Below are 22,936 nucleotides of genomic sequence, written 5' to 3' on the forward strand. Positions count from 1 at the left end.
AAACCCTCAAACCCTGCACTCAAATGTCATCTATTGTGTCGCACATGGTGCCAGGCAAGAGAGCCAATTTGATAGAGAGGACTGTTACTGTGTGTGTTTGAAATAGAGTCAGAGGGAAGAGAAAAAAAAAGAGAAATCCTGTTCTCTTTTCAGACATCCATCAACAAAGAACAGGTACAGTATGGCTCTGGTGCCAAAGCCCCATGACATATTGCTGCTGCCAAGCTTCACACTAGACTCTGGCAGTGTACTTCATAGCTATATTCTACAGTCTGGATTTTTTTTAATTATTACATCTTATTTCAACCTTGAGCACTTCAACCCTGGGCTTTTTTTTAATAATGTGCAGTTTGACATGCTGCTATATTAATGCATTTTCATGGGGAGAAAGAGGGTGGAGAGCTTTAATTCAGGCAGTAAATAAAGATTTTGTTAGCAAGTGCAATTAGTCCAGGTGCCTGGGCACAATTTTTCCTTATCTAATGTCTAACATTTCCATGCAACATGGCACGGGGCTAATTCCACACAACACACAGAGAAATGGCACTCATCAAACAGAATCATCTAGCATGATCTGCAGCTGGCAGCTTGGAGAATTAAAGTGCGGAGGAAAGTCGTGTGCTCCATTTCTCCTCTCCGCCTCTCTTCTCCGCTCAAAATGGCAGGTTAACCCATATGAACCATCTGTCATTGCTGCAGTGCTTCACACCTCCTAGTCTGGCCCCTGGAAATCAGTGGCATATGTTACTACTGCTGTGGACAGCAGGCTGATCTGGGGATGATAAGACAGGACAAGCTTAGGATGTACAGCTCAGGGTTTAAAGGCTGAGGCCAGGCAGACACTCTTTAAGGGAAAGAAGCATAAAACTCTTTGTAGATACACATCTAAAAGTGCGTTTGGACTGACAGAATTGTGCAGATACATTCTTTTCTTTTTGTAAAAAAGCATATCAGTAATCTGGGGCATATATATTGTCCTTTTATAAATCTCAGTGTGCATGTCCACAAGCCTGATTTTTGGTCCAACCTTTACGCATGAACAGATGCAGGCACTCCCTTATTGTTACTTCCACAAAGAATTTCTGTTTGCAAAATAGCTTTTGAATAACAGCCATAACAGCTAAAGAAAACAGCAAAGAAGTCCCAAATGGGACTCTAAAACACTTGTTAGCAAAGCAGAAAAGAGAAAAACAACTGGAAATATGTATTTAGTGATCTCAATAACAAACAGAAGAAAAAAATCTGAAGAAAAAACTAAAGAGGACCCCAGCAGACACAAACATGGGCAGCAGTCGAATAGCAAACAAGAGACAAAGAGGCGCGTCAGTTCACACAAGGAAAGAAAGCCAATATGCAGCCTCACAGCTATTTACACCACCAATTTCCAATGATAATAACACACCCAATAAAACTGAGCATGAACTAAATGATCTGTAATAAACTTTGTGAATGGTAAATTGTACATATTAGTATAAATAGGTGTGTTTAGAAACAACAGGTATTTATTATAACAATACATGCAAGCTCTGAGCTTGATTTTCAACCCCACCTCAGTGTACTTGCTTGATTCTAAAGAACATGTGTTGTGAGGTCCACACAGTCTACATTCTTCCTTTATGTGTGGGAAACAGTGTACAATTGGCTTTTGTGTGTATACACTGTTGTTGCATCAGACTCCACCTAGTATTAAAGGTCATTAAGCTCAAGGAGTAAAGCAAAACTAAATATGCCACCTTGCTACTGTACCATTGCTTAAACCAGTCATAATTTTTTCTTGGCCGACAGAGTTCTGAGAGTTTTTTTTTTAGAGGGATAGTGATGGTTTCACAGCTTCAAAACAGATTTTTTGTGTTGAAGAAATAGAGTAACCTGTGACTGAACAGATGCCCACTTCACCGCGCTGCTATTTTTTTTCTGTACAGCTTCCAGGTTTGCAAATAATTCAAGTACTACAATATTTTAACAGTCAGTAGGTATGTGCTTTGGATGCACACAAACAACTGGCTGGTCTGGTCATTTTCATTAGCCCTGTTACACATTAAATGCCACAAGGTTGATTAGGTTGCTACAACTGGGTAATTAGTGTGTTTATATTAAAAACAACAACAACAACAACAACAAAAAAACTATTATTATTTAATATAAAAAGATAAGGGGCCATATTTAAGTCACCAAAGGTGGATGAGTAGTTGCACTGCCCTGAATATGGACATTACAGCAAGTTTTGGGGAAAAGTGAGCAGCCAAAAATCTATTAATAATTCCTCCCTGCTCACCACTGCACCGAATCTGCAAGTACTGTGTGTGCCCCTGGTAGTCCACAAGAACATCCACCTCCTACGTAGTCGCCCACGTCTCCTGATAAAGAGCCATGAGAAGCTGTTATTGAGGACTAAATGTGCATCTCTGGTATGCTGTTTTTCTGCTCACTTTTCACAGGAATAAAAAAAGAAAGAAACCAAAAAAAAAGAAAAAAACAACAACCAAAGTTAGTGAGTGAAAGTAAGTGATGATAGCTAGAAAAAAGAAAAGGATTTCTAATCACCAACACAGAAGCAAAAAATAACTGCAAACCAAAACACGACCAAAGCAGGTTTACTGTCCCGTAAACTATCACTTACAGAGAGCTAAATTTAGCCAATTACATGCCTAGTAGAAGAGTTTTCACAAGAGCACATTCCAATAAACAAGAGAAAATGTATTTACAGGCCAACGCAATTATAGATAATAATAGCTTGACCCTCCTGATTGAAGGCTGGCATTGACTGATTTAAAGTCCTGTGGCCACCGCTGTGTCATTCCTTGGATGCTACACACTTGATTCATAAAGGTAGCTATAACCTGTGACGCTGGAGCTGTCACCGAGAGCGACAATGACAAATGCACTCGTGAAAGTAATGACAGGTATGTGGCTGGAATTCCAGTGACCTGAAAATCAGGAATTCCAATCTACAAAAGGTCATCGAACACAGCGTGACGCTCTCATGGGTGAGAGATTGCTTAATAGTTTCATCAGTGTGCTGAGTGCTTCCAAATCTCGCCAAAAACAAAGAGGGGGTTTCTTCAATCAGCTTTAAATACCCACTTACTTTTCATCACAAATCATATTTACACTGGTGATTTCATAAATCCTCCACAGTCACATCTTGACACCGCATGAGTTTTTCATAGCACAATGCTAAATCTCTGGGGCACCAGGGCTTCATATGGTGTCCTTTGAGACTGCCTGCTGTGATGATCATTTTGCTGGGCTGCCAGATCCTGCCCTTTTGTCGTGGCTTTGCTATGCACTTGTTTTCTGTTCATTTTGTGAGCAAGTGAGCGAGAAAAATATGAGGTACGATAACAGAGCGGGTGTTCGGGACAGGACCCATCTGTTCTCGCCCTTCATCCCGCAGAGCCATCATCCTGGACAAGGCCATATCAGGCAAAGTCCAGCGGGATATTTTCATCTGACACACCAGGGCTTGGATGGCACCCCCCCCCCCCCCAAAAAAAAATAAAATAATGGATGCTCCAATTAACCTTATGCTCTTCGTCTTCTTTTTCTGCATGGATGCCAGCATTGCAGCATGCCAAAAGGGTTGTGAGTCACGCGTCCTGAGTGGAAAGCCATGGACACTCGCTACAGGGGTGCTCAAGGAGGGGTGTGTCCTATCCTGAGAACACTGGGCCAAACGGCGATATGGTGATAAGCAAACAACACAAACGCAGGACAAGCAGGCTTCATGGAGAGAACCAGGGCTCTGACAGCTCAGGACAGCTATGGTGCTCTTTTTTTTTTTCTGCCAGAAATCAACATTGTGAACAGAAGCCTGTCTGGTGAGAGAAATCGCTGTGTCATTGAGCTGAAATGAACAGATCAGTGGAGACATTGTCCATTTAACACAGTGACACTAATAAATTCAGTGCCAAATATCCCCCACTCTCGGACTCCAATATAAAATGCGGAATGATTCAATATGCCAGGTGTAATTACAATGTGCAATAACGAGCAATGGAGAGAGTGATGGCAGAGCTTCTCCCCCGCCAGGGTAGATTATAGATTGCAGTAATTGCAATTCTGCCTTACTTATGAATGTGGCACTAACACGCAAAAAGCAGACACAATGACTCAGTCACCATATCTCTAGTATCTTCCTAATTGTGGAGGCAAATATCCAGAACATCAATCAATACATAATTACATTTTGGGACTTTTTAGTACACAAATTAATTATAGAAAATTTCCATGTGCAATCGTGCCACTGGTTTGTTTCCAATTGTCTCAAAATGCACAAAGTTTGAGACACAAATCACAAGCTGACCTCATTGTGCTGCTTTTATTTGTTACAAGTGCTTATTAGTTATATAATCACTCCAAGGGGTACCACAAGCTGCCAAGCAAACAAATGATGGGACTCACCCCTCTCTGCTATCCTCTTCATCTGGGTTAGATATGAGCTGGGATCCAGCGAGGGATATGTCCAGTGCCGCCAAAGGCAAATCTCTGTAGGTGAAGCTGACCAGCTGGACGGGGGCCACACACTGGTTGTCGTCCTCTACCTGCTGGGAGATGACCTCCAGCTCTGAGGCTCCGGTCTGGGGAGGAGCCCTGTCACATGCAATACACACCATAAACAGAGCAGCAGTGAAGTCAGAGAACTGAAGTGGTTGCTGATAGAGTCATCCATGAGTAATTTTGCAAGTTCTAGCTGATTATACGATAGCGACAACTGGTATCTACATGTTGTCTGTGTGCAGCAGCGAGAGTTATAAAGCACAAGTGACAGTGCTTCATGCAGCCTTTAGAGCAAGGTTGCATGAAAATGTGCCGCTTATTTAAATTACCCAATATTCTCACCAGGAAAACGTCTCAGTCAGTGCAACCACGACATCCTGAAATTCTTTGTGTTCTTGCCTCACAACACCTAACTGCACACATGGAAATAGTATGTTCACTAAAACAAAACACACACCAGCTTTAATGAGAAAAGACTCTTGCTTTCTACAGCAAAGTAGAATAAATGTGGATTGGCCCCATACCTTACAGGAAGCCACTGTTTTGCATTAATCTGTGTAAACCCATGACTTAAATTTGCCTGAACTGAGCACAGTTACAATTTTAACTAGAAGAGTTGCATTTCCTGCGAAAATGCAGTGTGAATCTGCTGAAAACAGCTGAAGAAGCAGGAATTTCTGCTGAAAAGAGGTAAAGAAACTGAAAATTGTGATGAAAAGAGGTGAAAAGCCAAAAATGCTGCTGAAAGGGGGTGAAGAAGCTGAAATATGTACTGAAAAGACGTGAAAAAGTTAAACTGTCTGCTGAAAAGAAATGCTGCCATGAGTAGGGTTTGAACGCAGCCTCCTGGTCCCAAGGTAACTACTCATCTCACTGGTTCTCAGGTAACTGAAAGGAGGTGAAAAAGCTGAAAATTCTGCTGAAAAGAGATGAAGAAACAAAAACTTGTGCTGAACACTGGTGAAGAAACTGAAAATACTGCTGAAAAGAGGTAAAGAAACTGAAATTCGTGGTGAAAACAGGTGAAAAAGCTGAACTTTCTGCTAAAAAGAGGTGAAAAAACTGAAAATTCCACTGAAAACAGGCCAAGAAGCTGAATATTCTGGTGAAAAGAGGTGAAGAAGCAAACCTTTCTACTGAAAAGGGGTAAAGAAGTATAGAAGAATCTGGAATTTTTGCTGAAAAGGGGTGAAAAAACTGAAAATTCTGCTGAAAAGGGGTGAAGAAGCTGAAATTTGTGTTGAAAGGAGTTAAAAAAGTTAACTGAAAAAAAATGTTGCCATAAGCGGGATTTGAATCTGGGCCTCCTGCTCTGAAAAAGGCTGCTCATTTCACTGAGCTAAAACACAGCTCACCCCAGCAAGCAAAGTCAATGACCACACTGATAATGTGGTCCATTCATTTCAATGGGACAAAAAAATTCATAAAAAGCTTAATATTTTAAAAAGTATAATAGTTAAAAGTACAAAAATATATAGCAGGAATGAGCTGAAGTAGCAGAATATTGAATGGTGAAAATCGTGTGGACGCCTACAGCATCCACACAATAAAGAGAAACAGGAACAGCATTCACACAATAACTACTAGTTCACAGCATGCTTGTGCTCTATATTTTAGTGACACCTGTCACACAGGGCCTGGTAACTTTGACTGACAGATGTGATAGGTTAGGTGTGCTGATATGGGATGTCGGTGCCCTTTGGGGCATTTTAATGGAAGTTTATGACATAACAAGACACAGACATGACTCGAACTTGACAAACAAAGAAAACTTGGACATGAAACATGACAGATAAACACACGTAGACTTAACATGACCAGCCGATGCGGGAAACTTAACACAGGGATGAGACAAAAAGGAAGCTTGATAAATCATGAACTAAAACTGTAACCTAGGCATGACAGAATGTAACTAGATAAACTGAAATGAACTTGACTCAAATGAATAACAAAACATCAAGAAACTCAGAACACTGGGTCACACGACCCAGTACCATGACAACTTAGCAATAATTCGAATTAATAATGTCTGTGCAGTGCATCCACACAGTCTGTGAATACATCTAATAAGTAGGGTCAGGTGGCTGGTCATCTACTAAATGGTAAACGATCTGGTTCTTACTTGAGCACCTCATTTAGCCATTCATACAAGCCCCTTTTCTACACTTTCTATCTGCTCACACTCGGGGTTAGTATCTTGCCCATGGATATTTGGCATGCATCAAACCACCAACCTTCCGATTAGTAGAGTATCTGCTCTACATGAGTCACAACCACCCTTTTACTAATGAGAACGTTGGTGAATGCGTGTGTGTGAACATTAACTAGAAAGAACTTAAGCATAGAAAAAAGTTTTTGTATGAAGTGCAGTCTATTTACCATTTACCAGGCTTACAGGTCTTATACGATAACTTAGTAATTCAGCTGCTCTTCAAAAAAGTAACACAGTGGAGACCAAAACACTGATGTTGAGGCTTCAAAATGCACAGTCTAGAAACCCCTAGGTGACATCATGTTGGCTACATCCATCTTTTATATACACTTTGAACAAAACTGTATTTGTCAAATTTTATAAATGGCATTGCAGAGCAAACCATCTTTCCCCCCTTTGGTTTTTTGTGTGCTCCGTGACGCTAGCTATATTTGGCAGGACCAGACAAGGTGTCACTTGATCTAGGAATGAGATCTTAAAACTTAAATGTGCAGGGAGGGCTGTGATATCACAAGCTCAACCAATAGCAGACAAGGAGAAGGCACCATGGAAGAGAAGAGTCACATTCCTTGGCTGCAGTCCCAGTGCAGCCAGCGAGGAGACATCAATAACCGGAGTACTTAACAGTGGGGGAAGTCATTGATTACAAGGCAGAGGGATCAAAAGCCACTGGGCTGGTGAATTCTACAACCTCTGCGCTGGAGGTGAAGCAGAAAGGGTGGAACCAGTTAGTAGAAGATCACTGAGCAGACCCACCGTCATGGTAAATGTTAACGTAGGGAGACCTTTAAAGAAAATAGGTCCTTCTCTTTCCTGATTTATTTCTTGACTAACAGCTGTGTATTGGACTTCCTTGAAAGCTCATGTTGTTCTTCTCACAAGAATTCACTTGAAATATATTCTTAGATTTGCACATAAGGACTACAAACAAACAAACAAACAAAAACAAAACACTCTACCCTGATTTTCGTAGATAAAATGACTGACTGTTATGCGAGTCCAGCTTGAAATTGGTGCTCAGCTTCAGGGTCAAACGCCCATATATAACTTTGTCCTCTACAAAACATGCCTGCGTTGTTATCTGTCGAGTTGGCACTTCTGACCAGCTGCAACAAGGACGCTAATGACTGATGACAGCCACAAACTGTTTAGTGCATCAAAATCACATTTTCAGACAATCACAAAGCAGGCCAGGAGTGATTATGTGCAGGGTGCAGTGGAGTGGCTGGTTGCCATTGTAGGGAGTGAGTGGAATCTTCACATATGAACACCCTGCTGCCCCCCTCAGTGATGCAGGCAAGGACAGCCGGCAGCATGCCAAAGGCGAGTCTCTTTTCGGAAGCATGCAATATTAGTACACGCCACGAGGAAGCAACAAGGTTAAGAGAGAGCATGCATGGCTGCAGGGAAAATCTTGCACCTATACAGAGTAAAACTGAGAGCTTAACACTAACCCAAAATATGCAATTTTCTTCTTCACAAGCTAATGTTTAGAAATGCCACACAGATGCATACACATGGCATTGGTTAATACAGCCAGGTCTTTAAGGTTGTCATGTAAGGAAACTGTAATTTAATATGTATTTTAATTAATCTAAACACCAATGAAGTAAAAACTACCTTATATAGAAGAAGAAGAGGAGGAGGAAGTAGATAGTTATGTGTGCTTGATTTGGCAGAGTTTTACACTTCCTGACCCAACCTCAAAGGGGATTTCTGTTATTTGTTGGAACTGAACTAGCAACCTAATAGTAACCTTAACCGTGAGTGCAAAACTAAACTAAACTAAACTAAACTAAATTCAGTTTGAAAGAAAGACTGAAACTGAATTTAGCTTATTTAAGTGATGTCAAATCTCTGTATTCATTGAGTTATGGATGAACATGATTTACTTCATCTTGTTTACTTCGTCTTGTTTATGTATGAGAATTTTGTAGCTATATTAATAATTACTAATATTGACTTTAAACTGCCAACAACATATGATAACAAGGTAATAAAAAAGAAGATGGCATGCATTATTGGATTCTGTCAGAAAGGTTAAGACTGCTGCCTGTCACTTAATATTTTAAATAACCTGTTCAGAGCAATAAATCTCCAGCTTCTGTCACTGCATTGAAAAGTGCTGCCTCAGCACGAACTGTTGGTTTGCAGAGGGCACTGGTATCATTGTCATTCGGAGCGCTCGCTGCCACAGTATCTCTGGCCGACCATCTATAACCCAGCTGCTTTGTCTTACCCAGTGAGTTAGAATGCGGACAAACTGGCTGCTCCTTGGTGCACAGCACTTCGCTGTCATGATTTCATCACAAGCCTCTGCCACAATGGTGCATTTATAGGGATCAGATATTTTTGGCAACCCCTGTGATGCTGAGTTTCAGTGGGACCTTGTTTTGACTTTGATGCCTGAAACATTCACGTGTAGTATCCAGAGATCCCTGCTAAAAAACAAATACAGACCAGCACCAATATCACCTAGTCTAACAGCGTGGCTCATAGAGGTGTTTTATTATCATTCGCATAAAAGAACAAGGTCATTAATTTACCTCACTGACTATACAGACAGTGAGGAAGACGCAATTACTTCTTGGTTTTGGTGCCACATATATGCTATATAGTTAGACACTTTAAGCTATTTAATGAATCTTAAAGGGGAATCTAATCTATCTGTCCAATCTACGACACTCAGAAAAAAGACTTAATCATATAAAAATATAAACGTCATATTTCTAGAAAAAAATAATACACCACATGTGGGAGGGAGGTGGGAGATTTAATACAGATTCAAGCGGTGAAAATAATTCAGAAGATCTGAACGAGTTTCCCCATCTGCCACTTCTCAGACAGTCAGCTGCACTTAGCATTACAGTTTTTCTCAAATGCTAAAACACATGTCACAAACGTTACCACCAGGTCCCCCAATGTCCAAACACAACACCCTTCTCTAAAGCTACATAAACACAACCACACCTTCCCACTGCAAAACTCAAACTCCCACACCAAGAGAGCAGCTCGAAGCTGTCAAAACTGTAAACACTATACACAGCATTACACACTACAGCAAAACAATTGAAAACACAATGCTCAATTTGTGAGAAGGTTCTTTGTTTCATAACTGCCAATGCATATTTTAGAAGCTATACAGTAACGGATCGTCGTAGATCTCTGCAGAGGATTAGGCATTTAGATTTGTGAGTTTCATATGAGTAGTATAAATCTATAGAAAATCCTGCATGTACGTACACTACTGTAACACAACTCAATGCAAAAACAGAATCTATTGCACACAACAGTAATCTTGAAAACATGAACAGGGTGTGAAGTTTTTTTATTTACGTTATTCACACCACACACACACCACAATCACTGTGCGGCATCATGTCGCTGAGCTGTTGCTCGCATCTCGTCCGTAATGATGGTGCGAGGTTGTCTTGCTCTCCCTCCTGGACCTTCTCCTCTCCCATGTTGGCCTTCTCCTCTTCCTCGTTGGTCGCTCCTCTTCCTCCTCTCATTTGAACTCCTCTTCCTCATTGGCCTGCTCCTCTTCTTCCAGGGCCAGCTCTTCTCCCTCCTCTGCATCAAATTCCTCTTCCCCTGACTCTGCCTTCATCCATTGTGTTTGTTTGGAACCTTCAGCATACTGTGCACTCTGAACTTGCTTTTACATGTGGGTACAGCATTAGCAACAAGTGTCTTCAATTTTGAGTCATTGTGTGTAGTGAATGACGCCAGGTGTGTTCCCTGTGTTCAAAGATTGGGGACTGTGGCAAGCATTTTGCATCACATGGGCTTTCATTTGAGAATATGAGCAGAGTTGTTTTGCAACATGTGTTTTAGCAAGGAAAAATGTGTTTAGATTTATGAGTACAGAGGGTTGTGTTTTGTGAATTGTGTCTTCATGTGACATGTGTTTATGGTACTGGAATATGGTGGCTACATTTAGTAAATGTGTTTAGACTACTGGTCATTTGGGTTACAGGATTGGCTTTTGTGTTTTAACATTTGAGAAAAACTGTATTAATAAGAGAAGATGACAAGTGAACATCCCTCCTGAATGTTAAGAGATGGCAGTCCATTCTCTCGCTCCCGGAAATACTTGGACGAGGACAAGCGCTACTTTCTCCCTGATCCCCTGTTTAAAGTCACTCACGGGAGGCACACGAGCATGTGCAGGTCCCATTCTGCTAATCATATCCCACCACACCGAGACTAACTGCGCATAATACAACATGTTCATAAATAGAGATTTAAGATTTCACACTCTCTCGTACACATGGTTTCAAACAAGACTCCGGAGGGTGTTATACTTACTGAGTGTTGCTCATGTCGAGGTCTTGTTGCTGCAAATAGACGTCCACGCTAAATAACCCCAAGTGTGAAATATGATTTCACCGCTGCAGAGACTGGGCTCCTGCCACACATACAGGAAACACAAGATAAAAACAGACAAAGCACATAAAGAGGTAAATAATAGGAAAGCTCCCTCTTCTGAAACTTATTGTGGCTTATGATTGGGAGCTCCAGAGCAGCAACTAATAGGTCTTGTGGGCAGATTGCCCCAAGGTTAACAATAAACAGCAATTCTCAAAATTATGAGGCGTCTACATTGTAGCCGTGCAGCACAAATGCATTCAGAGCTATCAATGAAAAATCGGTGCTTATGTTTTTCCTGAAGGTGCCTTGCTCCAACTCCAGCTTTAGCTATGCTCTGTTCAACTATTTTCCTGGGGAGCAATAAACTGTAATGGATTTTAAATCTCCTCCAATATACGCTCCGCTCTGTGAATCAGGGGCTGAGGAACATCACACCTCTTGCATAGCAAGTGCACCAGGATGCTAGCTCTTTGTGCCACAGGATAGAGAACCATTGATGTCCAAGCCTGTTTAGTGAAAGCCCATTCCGGTTACTGAAACGGACACATCATGACCTGGGAGGAAAGTCAAAAACACAGCCACCCGTTTATTTAAGATTGAATGAAATCTTGACTATTACAAGCAAAATAATGGCAATGATAGCATAGTGTTGGCCATGCCTTCATTATTTAGAAGGCATTTGATGAATTTGCGGTAGTGTTTTAGATACAAAGGCATAGCAAAAGCCTCCGGACATTCAGAGGTGAGGAGTCAGCATTCACAGCAGAGTAATGTAGTGAAGCACAGCAGATTAAATGCTGCTCAGGATAAATCAGCCCAGGTCATTCAAGGGCTGAGGGTGATACTGTTTCGTTGCAGCACCCCCCTAAACGTGCAAGAAGAAAGAAAGAACTGGCCAGTGAGAGGTGACTAAAGTCAAAAAGGTTAACACTGTGCCAAAAGTGAGGAGTAACTGTGGAGGTGACTGGAAAGGCAAGTCTACTGAAAGATATGTGCCAGTCCTTTTTGGAGATAATGCACTACATACCAAAAATATTTCTGGACATCTCTCTATCAGAAAGCTCGAATTTCACAATCAGCAAATTGAGTTGACCCTTATTACTATAAGTACAGCCTTCAGTAAGTACTTCATCAGCGAGGGTCGGTGGGTGGGGGGTGGTCCACAAATGCAGCACATTTTCCTGGGCTCTTCTCAGTTCCCTGTGACTCGTTTCTGTCTGAGGCTTTCTGTATTTAGCGCAATCGAGATTCACTTGCAAACGTTTTTCACCAAGTCATTGCTACACGAACAGTTAGCTGTTAACGTGCTTTGTTTTGTTTTTTTTCCGCGCTGTTCTTAGAGGCCATAGAGCCTCATTCATGTTCATGCTCAACCCAACTGAGACACATCAACTCCTCGGTGCGCTTTAGATTAGACACCCCCTCGAAAAAGAGAAACAGGGGGTGGGGGGAATTAAACACACTAACCTCTTGTGTTGTCTTGCTCTACATTGTGTAAAGTGTGGTCGTGACTCCTTTGCCCTCGCAGTGATGATGGTTATATCTCCCTCCTCGCCGTGGATGATGATGATGATGATCAGTGTGAGGGAAGCTCGGATCTTGCTGTGTGTAGGTTGCGATTAGCCTTAGATTTGCGTTGGCCAAGCACCCGTATCGCCTCTCAGAAGATAGCGCACGACAAAAACACCTACTCCGGACTGTAAGCACCATCCTTCAGAAGGAGACGACGAGGCTGTCACTGAATCAGGGTGATAACGACATCTTCGCAGGGAGGCATGATGTGCTTGCAGGGCTTCCCCCAGAATCACATCAGGGACTCCATGTGCCCGATAATAATAAGAGGTTCACGAGCGGGAGCTGTCCAGGTGCTGAAAAAAAGGATTCCAGCGGTTACAGATGTGTGACAAGCAGTGCTCCGGGAGGGAAACGGATAGCCTAAGATTTACCCCAAACCCTCGCAATGATGTCATATAAAGCATGTATGCAGTCAGTGTACCCACTAAGCCATCAGAGCCCGCAAAAGTCCTCCTTTCTATGCCACCCTGGAAGCGTCGACGTAAAAAAAAAAAAGAAAAAAAAGAAAAAAAAAAAAGGGAAAAAGCCCACTCTCGCTTCACTTCACCTCTTGAGCTTCAGAGCTCCTCGCGATAACAACCCACCCGCGCGAAAAAAAGAAAAAACATATCACTAATACTCACAGTGAAGTGTTTCTGTGACCCTCGGTGGTGATTTTAATGCAGTTTATCAGTCTGCAGCACACCCAGCAGCAGGCTCTCTGCGACATTTCAATTGCATCCTAAAATGCATTAACAGGACTTAGATCCCCGAACGTCACATAAGGCAGCATTTATAAAGGGTTCATAAGTTGTGACTAATGGCTTTTATAAACGGTATTAAACAATTTGCCAAGGCTTTAGATCCCTTTGCAGAAAATAAAAAACAGTAAGTCATCCCTTAATAGATGCTCATGAGGTTTTTCACTTTTAGTGCACTAAGCTATCAAGCCTGCACTTATAAATGTATGATGACACTGCAACTTTTTTAAGTACCGGTACAGTTAAAAGAAAATTACCACCACTTTCCAATAGATTTCTAAAACTTAAATTAAAATGATACCTAAACACCAACCCATGAAACTAATAAACAATGGCACTGTCCTATCTTTATTAAACACACACACTCAAAGCGCAGGCTGAATAAAAAGTATGTGTGTACCTGTTCTCCATACACTTCTTGGAAGGGTGGGTTATCGAGCTCAGCAATCCTGCAATCCTGAAAGAGGTGAAGAAACACCCAGAACACAGCAAGATCATTACAGCTTGACAAAAATATCACAGTCTACCTAATTTTCTGTTCTGTGAAGAGGTGAGACAAACACTGGACTTTTTGGCAAGAGGAAAAAAAGGTAGACGAGGTTTGAGGAAACAAAGGCATTTGAGCACTGGAGCAGGGACACTTCAATCCAGCTGTGAAGCATGGTGGAGGGAGCACTGGGGCTGCTGTGCTAGATCAGTCCATGGATGCCTCGTAGTCACTGAAGTACAATAAAATCAAAACTATAAGAAGAAATTTTGCAGGTTAATGCAAGTCAGGATGAGCTTAGAAGTGGATCAAGCATCAATTTAAGGATGTAATACAAAGAAAAATATAACATATTACAAAGTTGAAAAAAATCATTAAAAATATATTTAGGTTATCATGAGATAAGTTAATATAATTTTAACTGCATATCTTGCTAAGTCAGCCTTTCTATTCTGAAAACCTTTTATTTCCATACAGTCTTTTCCTCCTTATCTGCAGCAGAAAGAAAAACAAATAAGAAATGTAGTTACAAGAAGACAGTTACTCCCACTGGATATTTACTCCAACTGCCAACTAGATGATCATTATGAAAGGCCTTTTTGTAATGGCCTATATGAATAGAACAAAATAATTACAGCAAGTCAAACCTGTTTCAAAGTAGGTCAATAAATGAGCATCAGCTAATGCTTTAAGACAGCTTTGAAAAATGTGAACGTCTCCTTTTGTATTTTTTCATCAAGGTCTTGATGCATGCTCAATCATCCAGGTAAGGAAATCCCAAAAGGTTTGTCAGTGCTTCTAGTTTCAGTCATTCTGCAAATGTATTGTTTATAAGATTGGGGAAACTTGCAGTCAGCTGAGACGGAAGAAGTCACTCTGATGAGTGATGAAATGTTTCTTTCACTGATGATGATGATCGGAATCAACTTTTTGGGATTTCATAAAGGTCATAAAACAAAGTATTTCTTGATAAATTTAAAGTTTTAAGAGCAGAATAAAGCAAACAAAGCAGCGTATATACAAATCAAACTTATCTATAAAGCCTCACTGAGTGATTGGCTACTGTTAATTAGTTCTTAACTGTACATCCTTTGAAAAACAGTGCCTCGGTATATTAGCTAAATGAAAAGTGTAGGAGGCATTAAATAATCACAAATTGAACAGATAACTAATTAAATCAGTTTACCGTTGCCACACTGGATGATGCTGGGTTACATAAATTTAGAAAAACATGATCATAAAAGATTAAAAATAGCCAGCTTATTGTCACCTAACGGTTCTAAGCAGTGTAGTAATTATCTCTATGCAAGAATTAGTGCAGTACTTCCGTTGACTATAAACTCATCCCACGATTACATTCACACATTCTTTGCATGCCACTCCATTCAGTTTCAGTTGTACCAAACCCAGACATACCAAGCTCGCATTCACAGAAGTCGGTTTCGTCACCTGTTTTCTGACGAAACTTATCCTACAAAAGCAAAACCAATATGTCATGTAATCAGTCTTCATTCGATTCTAACACTCACAGAGGTCATATAAGCCATATAATGACCTCCAGGAAGCTCTGCAGACCTCTAAAAACCATTTTGATTTGCTTATACAACAACAAAAACAACAATACTGTTCATTTCATGTTAAAACATTACCAGCCTGTATCCTGACATTTAACTTGCAATGCGGACAAACTGCAATCTCAACATTTTTTTAGGCCTAGGGAGGAGCTCACTCTCAAGACTACGTTCTCTGAGATCCAGGTGTCATTATGACTTAGACTCAGGAGCTGCGCTAACCACCCAAAAGCTGGGATTTTATGAGCTGGTAAGGGCAGATTGTTGATTTATTCAAACAGATATATTAGAGATCTATTTCTCTAACGTAATAATCAATAACGCTATGACTCCTGTCAGATTCACAGAAATTGTTTACATGTTGCCTAAAAACGTGCTTTCCTCGTGTTGAGTGCTCATGTACTTTTCTTTGTCAAAATTCTTCCTTGTGTTCTTAGTGAGACAGCAGGAAAAACAGAACATTATCAATGATGTCAGGTAATAATACCAACAATCATAAAACTAAAACCCTCTGAGGAGCGAACAAATTCTATATATTAAGAAAAAGCATCTTTCCAGCTCTGTTATAGCTATCCTACCTTCTTTTTATCTCTGTAGATCATGGAAACCCTTGCAGTGCAGAGGATGCCACCTACTGCATGAATGGAGGGACATGTTATAAAATATCTTCCATGGACACACTTTCTTGTGTGTAAGTTTATTGAAATCAATCAGTGTTTTTAATTGTCTTAGAAAAAAAAATCTTAATGTAAAAAAATATGGACACTACCCAACCTGGCAATGTTGTTTGTGAATTTGCAAATATTTGTGCAACGCTATCTGCCTGCAGGTGCAACCCAAACTACAAAGGCAGCAGATGTGAACAGTTCCAGCTCGGAGTCACACAGCCCATTTCAGATGAGGCTGGTTTAATTGCAGCTGTGATTGTCATTACTCTCCTTATCTTGATAGTGCTGGGATTTATTGTCTACTACATACGCAAGTAAGTACATTGTGGTTTTAGGTAAACACTCTCAAAGCATCTGTAAGTAGCACCAGGACATCTTTGTATTACTGTACATACTTTCTAAGCTTATAACCATTACTTACCACCACACAGGATGCGAAAAGCGAAGGAACAGAGACAACAGAACCACAACCAAGAATACTGGAAGGTACAATCAAGAGCATGATCCTTCCTTCTGATTTGATTTGGTGGTGCATTTGATGGTTTCAGGAACGAATTGTGAGAAGTGTCATTTATCTTGTCATGCTATCTGAGGTTTTGAAAATGACTTTGAAAAAAGCTAAAAAAAATGAAAAAAAATGAGAGTGAAAAACTACTGCACTGACCTTAAAGGGCAAATTGACGAGTGTCACACCACCATTGCTCTGATGTTAAATCACATTTCACCTTGTCAAAACATATTAAAGTGCAGTTTAAGTGTGACTTTTTAAAATTTGTGGCAATTGTGGGATTATAAACTAAGTTTCTGTATGTTATTAGAAAATATTTTGCATTTGTAAATATATTCCATCATTTTTTTTAAATGATTTGAATGTGTGATTTCTGGTGACATGCCATTACACACTCTTATTTACTTGTGAGACGTTAACGCACTAGTAATTCTTCCTCTTCAATGCTTCATTCCAAACCTCCACTCTTAACCTAATCTCACATCTAATCACATCTCTTAAAGTATAATTGCTCATTGAGGTGTCCTGGACCAGTCAGTGAGATCTCACTTTACAAAGATGTCAGCACTTTGCAGTTTTTAAAACTTAAAACTGGATCCCACAATTCTGGACACATGCATGAACACACATGCATGTGTGTAGGGGGTCTGTATAATTCGCTTATCCCAAGCTATTCATCGGTGTCCTTAAATCTAACAAAAACAGGGGCACGGGTGATCCCAGGAGTTTTATGAGAATGGTGTCACCAAATTGGCTTCAATTTGCTGCACAGAGGAGGAAATCCAAACTTGTTGGACTGCATTTCCCATAGTTTGTATTTGTTAACAAATTAAAAATAAATAAATAAATAAATAAAAAAAATGTGTGGGCGGAAACAACATTGTAAATGCTGACTGAATGGTTTCACTTTAGAATTCTTGCCAGCATTAGGTCAGGACTGACACTGTGGCTGTTGATATTGGTATTTTAAAAATGCTACAGTGAAACCATTAGAGAGCAAAAAATATGTAGTCAGTGTCCCCCCCCCCTCTTTAAGGAAATATCTGTATATAGACAGCCCTAAAAAGGAAGAAAATACGCAAAGCTGATTTAAATAAATTGTGAGTGAAATGTTTTTTACTTAAAAGTAGTAATTTATTTAAAAAAAATGTTCTGGATTGACGTGTTACGTTTTAAAGAGAATTGAACTGCCTTCTATATAAATCCAAGAAACTTGTATCAGAGTCTGTTTTGGGGGGAGGCGGGGACTGCTTCCGTCTAGTGGCAGAATGTCTTCCTTACTTTAATGCTGTAATTGAGAAAATGCTTAATGTAAATAAACTCAAAACATTTATATAAATGGATACTTAAGACTAATTTTATTTCCTTAAAGTTCAGACACATTGAAAAGCTCTATCAAAATGACACAAGATCACAAAGTTTTCTTGCAGGTAAACTCACACACCTGTGTAAACAGTTCTACTTCCTTCTGGCATTATCAAACTCCTTCGCAATTTTCAGTGCAGTGTTGTTGAGTCCCACGGACTGCATGTTAGCAATGATGGTGACCACCACCCCCTGTGGGAGGATCGGGGTCTGTCCTTGGCACTGGTCAATCTCTTCGCTGGGTAACACCAGGAGGACACTGCTAGCGCCCACAGCACTTCCTGTGTGTGATACATAGTGTCTGTGCTTCCTGCACTGGCCATATTTTTGCACCTTCTCCACTACCAACCAGCCTTGAGCATACAGTCCGTCCTTATCCCAGCTGGCTTCAGTCCCATCAACTGGTGCCCAAAGCTCTATCGCTGTTTTGGGTTTGAGAAATCCAGGAAGCAAGCCGTTAGTATCCTGCAAGTGAGCCACCTGGTAGCTGTAAAGCAGAGCATTTCCAAAGAGCAGCAGGTTTCCCACAGTGGAAAGAAAACCACCTCCTGCCCACTTGTAGGAGTTGTCTACGTACGGGCAATTCACAACACGTCCGCGCTTGTTGTGATGATAAAACCTGTGGAATCGCATAGACAGGTAGTACAAACTCACTGCTATACCTCATCAAAAAAAACAAACAAACAAGCATGAGCATCATGTTTTTAAGGCAATTTGGACATAACTTGAGACTGGAGATTATACACTACCTAGAGCGGTTGTAAATAATAGGGTCATTCTCATCGGGCACTGTATTGAGCATTCCCAGCTCGCGGAACATATCCATCATGACGTCCAGGAATCGCCGACCAGCAGCCCGCTCCACAACAGCACTAAGCAGCGTGAAGGCATGAGTGGAGTACAGAAAGGTTGTGCCTGCATGCATGGAGTAAAACATACATCTCATCAAGATGTTAGCATTGTAACTGTGAATACAGAGAAACAACGAAATAAAGTTTGAGCTTTACCAGGTTTGAAAATGAGGGGGTCATTCTTAAAAAGGTCCAAAGACTGAATGACACTTTCAAAGTTGTCCTTTAAGTAGTACTCCTCGTGCTCAAACTCTTTTTTCTTCTTGGTGTTCTGATCTGTTGCGGCTTTGTTGTCTTTGCTTTCAGATGAGCTCTTTTCATTCTCTTTTTCTTTAACCGGGGGCTTTAAAAGTCGCTTGGCTTTCTCTTTGTCCTCCTTCACTTTCTTTGCATCTTTCTCATAATGCCGAATGCCACTCAGGTGGGACAGAAGCATACGTGAGGTTATTGTGACCTTAAAAACAATACAAACCAAACAAATAGATAAAATGCTAGAAGAACGAGATACTGCATGTCATTTTTTTTTTTTGCAGTATTTGAAATTGCTTACGTCTTGCCCATCAAACTGTTTTTGGGGAAACTGTGGGACATATTTCTGGACTGGGGCATCAAGATCTAGTTTCCCCTCCTCGCACAGTCGTGCAGCAGCTGCAGAGGTGAGGGGCTTACTGATGCTGGCGATTCTCATCACCGTTTCTGGCGTGCATGGGACACGATTCTCCAAATCAGCATAACCAATTCCTAAATTAGATAAAGTGTTTTAAAAAGTCATAAGAATGGCAATGCATTTTTAGGGAAATATACCGGTGTTTACAGATGACTCATTAACCTAATAAATTATATATTTTAAAACATTCTGCAGTAAGGAAACTGAACACAGACCCTTTAAATGTATCTTTTTTTAGCACTGCAACAAAGCACAATTTAAATACAATCTATGATAAATATGCAGAAATACTAATACAAGCAGATACCAGTGGGCTACCTCCAGTTGAGTCAAAAGCAGCTACATGCTTTGACCTAAAATGTCTGTTTTGAGCCACTCAGAGCCTGCCAACAGTGACAATAGCAACAATAACAAATTTTAGGACTTGCTGCCATTCTTGTACAACAACTGTTAACCTTTTTAACCTTTAGCCAGTGTTACATTACTGTTAAAACATTTGTAACAGTGTCTATTTTTACATATTTAAAGTGCACTCCATGATTCAGTAGCTTGTAGTATCACCTTTAGTTGGTCTGTCACATTATTCTGGAGGAATTCGGACCCACACTTTATTAAAACTTTGCTTCAGTTCATTGATGTTTGTGGGGATTAATTTATCTACTACTCTCCTAAGGTCCTGCCACAGCATTTTAGTCATACTCAGGTATGGACTTTGACTGATTTGTTCAGCCATTCTGTTGTAGATTTGCCGCTGTGGTTGGGATCATTGTCCTATCACATGACTCAGTTTGCCCCAAGCTTTAGCTGTCAGACAGATGGACTCACATTTGACTTTGGTATATAGAGGAGCTCATGGCTGAATCAGTGCCTGCAAGGTGCCCAAGTCCTGTGCCTTGATAGCTGGTATGGGGCGTTTGTGTTGATATGCTGTTTGTTTTTTGCCAAACATCTCCATGTTGGTCTGATCTGTATAAAGGACATAGTTCCACATGCCATGTTTTTGTTTGTTTGTTTTTTTAGAGAGAAGAGGCTCCTGAAACCCTGTCCAAACAAGATATATTTGCTTATTTTTTTCTAATTATACTGACATGAACTTTAACATTTAACATGCTAACTGAAGCCTATAGGGCTCACACTACTCACACTTGCTGATAATCAGTGAGTGTGCATTTGCATTTGACTAGCACCACCTAGCTGTGAGTTATCCATGTAATTCAAATGGAAGCAGTAAGGCTGTATTTAGTTTTTCAGAACCCTGTAAAAAAAATCCAGCGCTCAAGGGGTTAATAATAATGGTTTCCACTGACCATTATTACACAATTTTGTTCTCAACAAATTACACAGTGTATGGTAGGATATATTTTAAGACTTACCATTTCATTCATCAACATCCGATGTGTGCGCGCTCCCTTATTTATTTAATTTATATTTTAAAGCAAAAGTGTACACACCGGAGGTACCGAAATGAGCCCTAGTTTGTTCTCAGAATCGTATGGGAGAAGGTTATTTTCTTTTCTATAATAGCAGTCGTTATTTCAGCTGTTTTTCTGTGCGGTCACGTCATGTTTGTGTTGGATTAGCTGTTTTTGAATCACACTTTGAGCAAAACTTTTGTAAACTCCCTACACTAAAAATGTGGGACACTGTGCATGTGGGAATTGTGGGATGGGATGAAAATAGTGCGATGCATGGTCACCAACCTTCACACCAGACCTCAGCCCCATCCACAGAGACGCCAACTACCACTCCCGGAGCACCGACCTCATCCTGCCAACACACAAACACACCGAGTTGCTACAGGTGGGCTTCGGGTTAATAAGACAGCGCAAAGGGACACTAGTCAATCAATTACAAAGCAAGTTATAAGCCTACCTCTGTGCCTACCTTTATCCGCTCCACAAGGTCTCTGCTAACTTTTATAGCATCTTTGTATCGATCCGTCTTCTCTGCTCTCGTAACTTTAACATCGCAGAAACTGCTGGCACCGTCGCTGCTGTATTTCAGCCCGACAGCTAAAGCGATCCCCACTCCAACCCCATACATCCAAATCGTGGACTTTAACCGGTATTTACGAAAGGCTGGTCCTCCCACATATCGCCTTTGTTGCTGAATAAAAATACTATCTGACTTCTGCTGCTGCCTGGCTCGCGCTCCTGCACGCGGGGTCGTCACAGGCGACTCGCGTGCTGCTAACATGCTGCATTTGGTACAAAAAGTACTTTGCCTGGACAAAAACAAACGCAACATCGTGAGAAAGCACTCCTTCTTTGTCGGCGACAAGTGGCTCCAGTCAATGATCTGCTCACCGTTACCAACAGCTTGTTTACTTCCTGTACGCGTCCTCGTTCGGAACGCCTCGAACAAGACCAAATAAATCAAATCATGATTCAAAGAACGTTGATCGAGGGGAATAGGGCAGGGTTTGTAGCTAGAGGTGAGACCAATGACTTTTATACAGTCATTGGGTGAGACCAGGGAACATAAAACCTTGTCCTTGAACAATATCAGCATTTATTGACATGTGTACTGTGTATGTTGGCCTACTCAGTGCTAACAATACTACAACAAATCACACAAAGACAAGCACACAGCAGCAGGGATATTCATTTAGAGAAATAAATGCTAAAAACACAGTTTATTCTGTAGATTAACTTTACTAATAATGACACAAACAATAAAATAAATAAGTAAAAGTAAAAAACCTGGCTTTCAGACGAGAAAGTGCTGTACATAGGTTGTTGTAACTCTGTGCAGCAACTTGCTGGCAGCTGGACACCATTAATTTACTGGAAACAACTGTTTATAGTAACTTAAAGTTACTTAAAGTTAAAGTTACTTTAAGTTACAGTAAAGTTGCTAACGTTACTGTAAACACTTTTACATCATGCTACAACTGCATTTACAGTAAAGTCGCTGGTAGTAATTTGCTGTATTATCTACAGTAAATATGCTGTAAATTAAATGTATGATAGCTTTCAGTTATTTAATTTATAGTAATTAAATTACGGGATCTCATGTGAATTAAATTTACAGTAACAGACTTGTAGCTGGATGTCAGTAAGTTAACATAGAATTTACAGCAACTTGTTTACACTACTTTTTACAAGGTGTGTTATTATCATGGGTAAATCCTGATCTCCCGGCAGTGAACGTGGGATTGTAGGGTATTCAGTACCCCGTTTTGATTTTGGGGATTGGGCTAACCAGCTAATATTGGTTTGGCAGTTTTGAAAAGGTGATGCTGAACAGTGCTTTCTAAACATAATTTGTTTAACATAATTTGATATTTAGATGAAGTGAAGTCATCGTTCTTAATATGCATTTCATTAATATACAAATGCATTTGCTTAAAAAAACACAGACACACATGAACAGACAGTGGGGAGCATTCCATCTGCAGTGTCTAAGAATGCCAACC

The 22,936-nt window shown here is 40.5% G+C and overlaps 3 protein-coding genes across 5 annotated transcripts in view; 1 reads left to right on the forward strand and 2 right to left on the reverse strand.

Annotated features, from left to right (window-relative positions):
- The window catches only part of tmem266 (transmembrane protein 266), a 28,447-nt gene extending 15,187 nt beyond the window's left edge, over positions 1–13,260 (reverse strand). The window contains exons 1-3 of the mRNA XM_086298656.1: positions 12,554–13,260; positions 11,024–11,123; positions 4,405–4,593 (exon numbers count right to left, since the gene is read on the reverse strand). Coding sequence (XP_086154782.1) covers positions 4,405–4,593; positions 11,024–11,037 — 203 coding nt within the window. The 5' untranslated portion in view covers positions 11,038–11,123; positions 12,554–13,260. The remainder of the gene's footprint in view (positions 1–4,404; positions 4,594–11,023; positions 11,124–12,553) is intronic.
- A 2,351-nt stretch (positions 13,261–15,611) lies between these two features.
- Positions 15,612–17,972, forward strand: nrg4 (neuregulin 4). The gene is made up of 5 exons (XM_086298662.1): positions 15,612–15,709; positions 15,897–15,936; positions 16,057–16,150; positions 16,289–16,441; positions 16,559–17,972. Exons 2-5 carry the CDS (start codon positions 15,927–15,929, stop codon positions 16,629–16,631), a joined length of 330 nt encoding a protein of 109 aa, XP_086154788.1. The 5' UTR covers positions 15,612–15,709; positions 15,897–15,926; the 3' UTR covers positions 16,632–17,972.
- Positions 17,766–21,882, reverse strand: lactb (lactamase, beta). Of its 3 annotated transcripts, XM_086298659.1 has the most exons (7): positions 21,391–21,882; positions 21,219–21,285; positions 19,402–19,592; positions 19,008–19,305; positions 18,750–18,915; positions 18,080–18,619; positions 17,766–17,923 (listed from the first exon to the last, which is right to left on the reverse strand). In XM_086298659.1, exons 1-6 carry the CDS (start codon positions 21,763–21,765, stop codon positions 18,094–18,096), a joined length of 1,623 nt encoding a protein of 540 aa, XP_086154785.1. In that variant the 5' UTR covers positions 21,766–21,882; the 3' UTR covers positions 17,766–17,923; positions 18,080–18,093. The 3 variants fall into 3 exon arrangements, with proteins under 3 accessions (XP_086154785.1, XP_086154784.1, XP_086154786.1); XM_086298658.1 differs by lacking the exon at positions 17,766–17,923 and having other exon boundaries at positions 17,963–18,619; XM_086298660.1 differs by lacking the exon at positions 17,766–17,923 and having other exon boundaries at positions 17,963–18,619; positions 21,403–21,880.
- Between the last annotated feature and the right edge of the window lie 1,054 nt (positions 21,883–22,936).

Source organism: Aulonocara sp. 'chitande type north' Nkhata Bay, linkage group LG7 (genome assembly GCF_057382095.1).
Source record: "Aulonocara sp. 'chitande type north' Nkhata Bay isolate Kocher_YH1m ecotype deep benthic linkage group LG7, A_spYH_male_GT1.1, whole genome shotgun sequence".
NCBI classification, from domain to species: Eukaryota; Metazoa; Chordata; class Actinopteri; order Cichliformes; family Cichlidae; genus Aulonocara; species Aulonocara sp. 'chitande type north' Nkhata Bay.